A 7,713-nucleotide genomic window follows, 5' to 3' on the forward strand; every position below is an offset into this window, starting at 1 on the left:
AAATCTTTTTGTACCTTGACACGAGCCTCACGTGACTTATTAAGCAAGTATTTGTCAGTTACTGACGAACTGCCAATGTCTTGACAGTCATCATGATCATCATCATCATCATCATCAGCGGCATCGGCAGCAGCAGCAGCAGCAGTATCCTTATTATCAACATTAGCAGAAGCAACTGAACGAGAAAAGCAGCAACGTCATCAATAATATCATTATGTAAAATATTATCTTCATCAACCAATAACGCCGATATCCCCTACCCATTCTCTTCCTTCTCCTCCTTATCATCACCATTAATAACAACAACAATATCAACAATCAATATCACAAATAATATTATCAAAATTATTTATTATTTTCAGCAACACCTTCATCATCATTATCATCATCATCATCATCGTCATCGTCGTCACCGTTATTTTCTTTATCATCACTTTTATTATTATTATTATTATTATTATTATTATTATTATTATTATTATTATTATTTTTATATTATTATTATTATTATTATTATTATTATTATTATTATTATTATTATTATTATTGCCATCATATTCCTATGGTATGAACAACATCATCGTCACCACTATGACACACCAGAGTCCAGCTGACAACAATAGCAACAATATCCCCATCATTAACGTCGCCATTTTCATGATCATCATCGTTATTTCGTCATCACTTCACCATTATGATCTTTAGCAGAACATTTTTTCGTAGCAGTCTTTGCCAACGTCGCCATCATGTTAATCATTTCGATCTCGTTCATCACCCTTTTATCACCATCATCATCATCACTGCGATCGTCATCATCGTTCTACCCCATTATCACCACTATTATTGTCATCGTCTTCGACATCATCGTCGTCCTCATTATAATCACAACTCCTCCCTACCACCACCACCGCCATTATCCTCCTCCTTCCCCCTTTATCATCATCATCAAAATGTTCGAAGTCATGGTCCATGGTCAATGATGTTATTTTAATCAACTTGAATTCGCCGTGCCCTGTTTATCATGCATCGTCCTTTCATTTGTGGATATCACCTTTGCCACATCTTTCTCTCTCACACAAACTCTCTCTCTCTCTCTCTCATTTCCCTTTTCTGTCTCTCCCACTTTCACACACACATTTTCGCTTCTATTTCTCATTCTTTTCCCCCCTCTCTTCTTCAGCGGATGTCCGTTAGTTTCTCAGAGTGTTACGAATGGAAAAAATGAGACTGACGACCGTAGATAGTTATGGGCTCACTGCTGTAGGATTCTTTACTGCAAGATATCTGTAATTAGAAACAAATAGAAAGAAATCAATATATGCACATACGAAATACACTCACGCATACACACATATACACACACATTAACAATTTTAGTGTTTCTCAGAAGGCAAAAATATATTGCTGTATTCTTTTCTCACGTCTGTGAAACAATATGTAATATGATTGCACATAAAAATAAACTCTCCTTTCTCAGTCTGTTAGATATAGCTTAAATTAAACCATTCTGCATAAGAAAAGAAAATAACACATTGGATACTGTAAACATACAAAAAAACATATATCGTACTACTGAGTATTTCCACAGATTGTTTTTATCCAACACTACTTGCATTAAACATTATTTTTATTCACAGTATCTTCTGGACGAGTAACGTCAATCCTTTTTAGGATTTCAACAACTTTCCTCAGAGATACTGCAAGTAAATCTACTAATAAGAAGGACTTAAAATAATCGACTAAAATGAATTCTTAACAGCTAGGCAGTTAATTCGATAATTAACTTAATTCTTTGTTAATAGTATCGTCTTGCAAGACTGCAAAATTTTCATCTCAGCGTGATTTGAACTCTGAGCGTAAAGAACCGGAAAAGTACCACAAGTTAGATCCTGTACTCTGGTTATAAATAATTATAGTTAGATTGCATAAAAGTGTTCAAATACTGATTCGGGGAAGTTTTCTGCGAGGATGTGACTAAGAAAGAACAAAGCAAACGGACTCGCAACATCCAAATTCGATCAATTGGTGGTACTTTGGAGTAATTGTATAAAAACCTGTGTCGTCTTATACAGGACGTGGCAAAATATCCACAACCACCATACTTGATAAATGCTTCAGTAACAAACGCAGGGTGTTCACCGGTCCAAATTGTGATGTGTTAGCGCATTATAACGATTAAATAAGCTTATAAAGTTTATAAAAGGTTGATTAATTATAAACTGAGTTTGCTGTTGAGATGTTTATGAAAAATAGTGAATCTGAGATTTTTTTGCCACACCTCGTAATATTCAACATGCAATTCTCTTTAACTGCAACTCTTTCGATTTTGATGTCCAAATCCCAGAGATCGAATTCTGTTTCAGGCAGCAAGCTGGCAGAATCGTTAAGCACACCGGACGAAATACATTTAGGTATTTCGTCCGTCTTTACGATTTGAATTCAAAATCCGCCGAGGTCGACTTTGCCTTTCATTCCTTTGGGGTTGATAAAATAAGTACCATTTGAGGACTGCTTTCGACATAATCGACTTACCCCTCGTCCAGAATTGCTGGCATTGTGCCAAAATTTGAAACCATTATTAGAAACACACACATTCTTATATGAAGAATTCCAACAATTAAAACTCTTAAATATGTATTTATACATATATATGTGTGTATGTATCTGTGTCTGTGCGTCTGTGTGTGTATGCGTACGTTTGTGTGATTGAGTGTCCTAATGTGTTTGATGGTGATGGAAGTTCGATGTTAGGTGAGAAACTGTACTAATGAAATAGCTACGCTTAATAAGTTTCTGAATGATTAGGCAACTCTCATATAATCACATATATATGCAGGCTAATAAACAGCTCATGTAATTATAAGCAAGCGCACGTTTACAAATGTCGATAATTGTCATCCAGTAACACTCACACGTGTGGATGTGTTAGGCGACAATGCCTTGCACACGTCCGCTCACGTTAAATACACTTGTACAGAAGCATACGTACACAGCCACGCGCAGAAACTTTCATGAACAGCGCAGATCTTGTGATCACACGCACAGAACACATACGCACAAGCACGCGTATATACATACATAGAGGTGTGCGTGTGTAAATACACGCACACACGCATTTCGCTCAGACATAGTGATACTAATAACCTGGTATTAGAACTCATACATATACTTCAGAATGAAGCGTCAGTTGAGTATATAGAAGTCCTTCGTATGCCTATTTTTATACGCTTTCTAAAATTTATCTTATACATATTCTGGGAAGGGTCTCTCTACTTCAAAGTCCTGAATTAATTTCTTCTGTATGCTTATGTCTTTCATTGAAAATTCTGTTGTGTGTGTGTGTGTGTGTGTGTGTGTGTGTGTGTGTGTGTGTGTGTGTGTGTGTGTGTGTGTGTGTGTGTGTATGCGTTCGTGTGTGTGTGCGTGTGTGTGTGTGTGTATGTTAAATGTTTCCCAAATAAAACTGCACTCCATCTTTGAAGTTCCGATGAAGCTATGGAGTGATACTCGAGCATACAACTATGACTGCATTGCATTTTATAGCAGAAACACCTACAAGCTAATGAAGTTCATAGCATAATTGTTTATTCCATTTTCATTCTAATTACATATAGGTAAATACATGTGTGTGAGCGTGTGAATGTGTGCGTGCGTGTATGTGTGTGAGTGTGCAAGTGTTTGTTCGTACATGCGTAATCAAAAGATATATATATATATTATATATACTAATGCTTGTAGTCTAACCACGAGTCTAAATGTTCAACTAGGCGAAATATGTGGCTTTTAAACATATATATGTAACTTTATTTCATTGTTCTCAAACTTATCATATACATACACACATACATACAAACACACATACATATGTATGTATATACATATATATGTTTAATATGTATGAACATTAATACATATACAATATATGTGAATATGCATACATGTGTATGTATATACATTTATATACATACCTTCATATATAAAATACATATATGCTTATATATATTGTATATACATACATACATACATATATATATATATATATATATATATATGTACATGCATGTATGCATACATATATATAATACACAAACATGCACGTACACTTGCATATATATTCATGCATTCATTTATATATGTCTCAATTTACACATGCACATATATCATTTAACCCACACCCCTCTCTCTTTCTCTCTCATTCACCAAGTCTTTTATCCGATATAAGAATTGTACATATCTGGCAGGATGGATTTAAATCCGCACACATTTCGCTATATACCTTGGCAAATAAGTTAATCAACCTTCCCTTAATATAAACACCCACTGACCTTTCTCTCTATTATAATAATAACCTCTTGTTTCCTTCTCATCTTTCTAAACCAGGAAAGACATTCGTGATTTTTTTATTTTTATTTTCATTATTATTATACTTTATTCTTTGTTATTTATTTATTTATTTGGCAGCCTCAAGCACACGTGTGCATGTGTTAACTCCCGGTTGAGTTCTCACGTTGTTTTGTCTCCTCTTTAATTCTCTTATTAGTCTCTCCTTTCACATCACTTCATTTCATTCTACTTCCTGTAAATATAGCCCCGCCTCTTTTTTTTTTTTACCATCATCATTATCATTACTCTGTTTGTTTATTACTATTGTTTTGTTGTTAGTTTTTACATTTTCACATTTTGTTTTCTATTTTATTCTATATTGATTTAGTCGCCGACTATTCGTTTATATTATTGTGGTTATTGTTTTTCTATGTTGTTTTTATCGTCGCCGTAGTTTTTATTCTTCGTATGCTTGTTGTTGTTATTATTGTTAGTCGTCTCATTGCAATTACCTCCCCTCTCTCAATATTGTTGGTCTCTGATAGACTCGTTGTACGATTTAAATCTCTCTCTTCTCTTGCTGTCTATATGGTTTAACACAGTCGTTTATGTTGTTATTGTTGTTGTTGTTGTTGTTGCTGCTGCTGCTGCTACTGCCACTGCTGCTGATGTTGCTGCTGATTTTCGTTTGCTTCTAAATGTTGGTGAGTTTGGGTAAAATTGTTTGCTTTAAGTTCTGATATGTCCCTCATTTTCTTTTGTTGTTGCCGTTATAGATTATAGCTGTTGTTCTTTTGATAGTAGTGGCGGTGGTGGTGGTGGTGGTGGTGGTGGCGGCGGTGTTAAGGGCGTGTTTTTCTTGTTTTTAAGGGCGTGTTTTTATTTACTTTTTTCTTCTTTTTACTGTTTATTTCTTTTTGTTATTTTTCTCTTTACTTCCCTCCCCCCCCCCTAATTTCTACAACGGGGTCTGATGATAATGACAAGTTAATAATGTCAAAAAGTGGGCAGTAAAGAGCGAAATATACTCGCAGTGAGGAGAAAATAAATGACTGACTTCACTGCAGTTGAGGAGGAGGAGTAGCGACATCACCGAATGAATTACACCTCATATAATTCATTAATTAAAACATAATTGGTATAAATGAATAAATAAATAAGAAGAATTAAATAAAAATCTCTAAACGACACAAGACAGGAAAAGAAGAATCAAAATATTTGAAGGGAAAAAATTATTTTTCTAAATTTCATTGTGGCAAAACAACAAAAAAAAGAGAGTAAGAAAAAAATAAACACGAACAAAAACTGAAGAAAAACAAAATGTTGAAAAACAAACAGTGGGAGAATAAATAAATAAATAATAATGGTTTCAAATTTTGGAACCAAGGCAGCAATTTAGGGGGATGGGATAAGTCGATTACATTGGCCCCAGTATTCAACTGGTACTTATTTTATCGACCCCGAAAGGATGAATAGCAAAGTCAACCTCGAGGGAATTTGAGCTCAGATCGTGAAGACGGACGAAATGCCGTTAAACATTTTGCCCGGCGTGCGAACGATTCTACCAGCTCGCCGCTTTCATTTGTTAATAATAATGATAATAATGATTTCAAATTTTGGCACAAAGCCAGCAAGTTCGGGGAGGAGATAAGTCGAATACCTCTACTCAGTACTTAACTGGTACTTATTTTATCGACCCTGAAAGGATGAAGGGCAAGTTCGACCGGAGCGGAATATGAGCTCAGAACCTATAGACAGTCGAAATGCCACTAAACACTTCGCTCGACGTTCGAACAATTCTGCCAGCTCAGTAATAATAATAGTCCTTTCTGTTATAGGCACAAGGTCTGAAGTTTTGGTGGGGAGTGGACTATTCGATTACATCGACCCCAGTGCTCGACTGGTACTCATTTTATCGTTCCTGAGAGGATGAAAGGCAAAGTCTACCTCGACGGAATTTAAACTCAGAACGTGCAGACAGACGAAATGCCGCCAAGCATTTTGCCTGGCGTGAAAACGATTCTGCCAGCTCACCGCCTGAAATAATAATAATAATGATAATAATAATAATAATAATAATAATAATAATAATAATAATAATAGTGCCCTGGTGTAGTACCATGGTTTCTCATCTTAACTGGTTGGAAGTGTTATCATGTACATTGTTTTGTCTTGGTATAAAAGATGGGCTACAACAAATATTCTGCTCAATACCACAGATTTGCTTTTCAGTTGCTTGACCTTAACTAGTTGAGCATATCCCTTGGTGGCTGACGATATGTGCATCACTGATGACGAACAGAAGTAGAGGGGGAGCATAGCCATGTGTCGAGAGGTTTGGATAATTCACCTTTGGAAACATGGGTGTTTTGTTCAACACCCTTAAACAACCCTTATTGAGGGACCTTTTGAGCGGGATGGGTTACTCAACCTGAAGGAAATTCTAACTGAGCCCCACCTGCAAGGTTATGGATGGTTTATCTTGATATGAGATCACTATGTCATGCACATATGGTTGTGATGCATGTGCCTGGTGTACCCTTATCGGACGGGTAGTCATGATGGGTATACAGGGCTTATTTTACCCCAGTGTCACTTTGATGGCATGCACTGCTCTCTCACTCAATAATAATAATAATAATAATAACAACAACAACAACAACAACAACTGGGAGAGCATGATAGCTATGTTCTGAAAGGAATTCTTTGGTATTTGAACATGCCTTGATGAAGTACCAGGCATTGGTACGCACGGTTTTTGATCCTAACTGATTGGAAGTTTTATCAGATACATGTTTTATCCTGGTATAAAAGTAGGGCTACAGCAAATATTCTGTGCAATACCAGAGATTCACTTGTCATTTATTTGACCTTAATTAGTTGAGCATGTCCCTTAGTGACTGGCGATATGTGCATCTCTGATCATGAACAGGAATAGTGGGGTAGCATCATAGCCATGTGTTGAGAACTATTCTTTGGGGTTGGAATGATTCACCTCTGGAACACGGGTGTTTCGTACAACAACATTTAAAAATAACCTTATTCAAGGACCTTTTGAGCAGGATGGGCTTCTCGCCCTGGAGGAAATTCTAACCAGGCCGCACCTGCAAGGTCATGCACTGTTTATCATGAGATGAGATTATCATATGTCCAGCATATATGGTTGTGATGCATGAGCCTGGTGTACTTTTATTAGACAGGTAGTCATAATGGGTATACTGGGCTTCGTATAATTGTCAGCTTGATGGCATGCGCTGCTCTGTCACTCAGTAATAATAATAATAATAATAATAATAATAATAATAATAATAATAATAATAATAATAATAATAATAAGAAGAAGAAGAAGAAGAAGAAGAAGAAGAAGAAGAAGAAGAAGAAGAAGAAGAA

General features: G+C 35.9%; 1 protein-coding gene across 1 annotated transcript in view; it reads right to left on the reverse strand.

Moving 5' to 3' along the window:
* Positions 1-292: 292 nt before the first annotated feature.
* LOC106874469 (achaete-scute homolog 1a) overlaps positions 293-7,713 on the reverse strand; it is a 45,024-nt gene continuing 37,603 nt past the window's right edge. Inside the window, exon 2 of the mRNA XM_052967703.1 lies at positions 293-1,284. Coding sequence (XP_052823663.1) covers positions 1,207-1,284 — 78 coding nt within the window. The 3' untranslated portion in view covers positions 293-1,206. The remainder of the gene's footprint in view (positions 1,285-7,713) is intronic.

Source organism: Octopus bimaculoides, chromosome 4 (assembly GCF_001194135.2).
Source record: "Octopus bimaculoides isolate UCB-OBI-ISO-001 chromosome 4, ASM119413v2, whole genome shotgun sequence".
Classification (NCBI taxonomy): domain Eukaryota; kingdom Metazoa; phylum Mollusca; class Cephalopoda; order Octopoda; family Octopodidae; genus Octopus; species Octopus bimaculoides.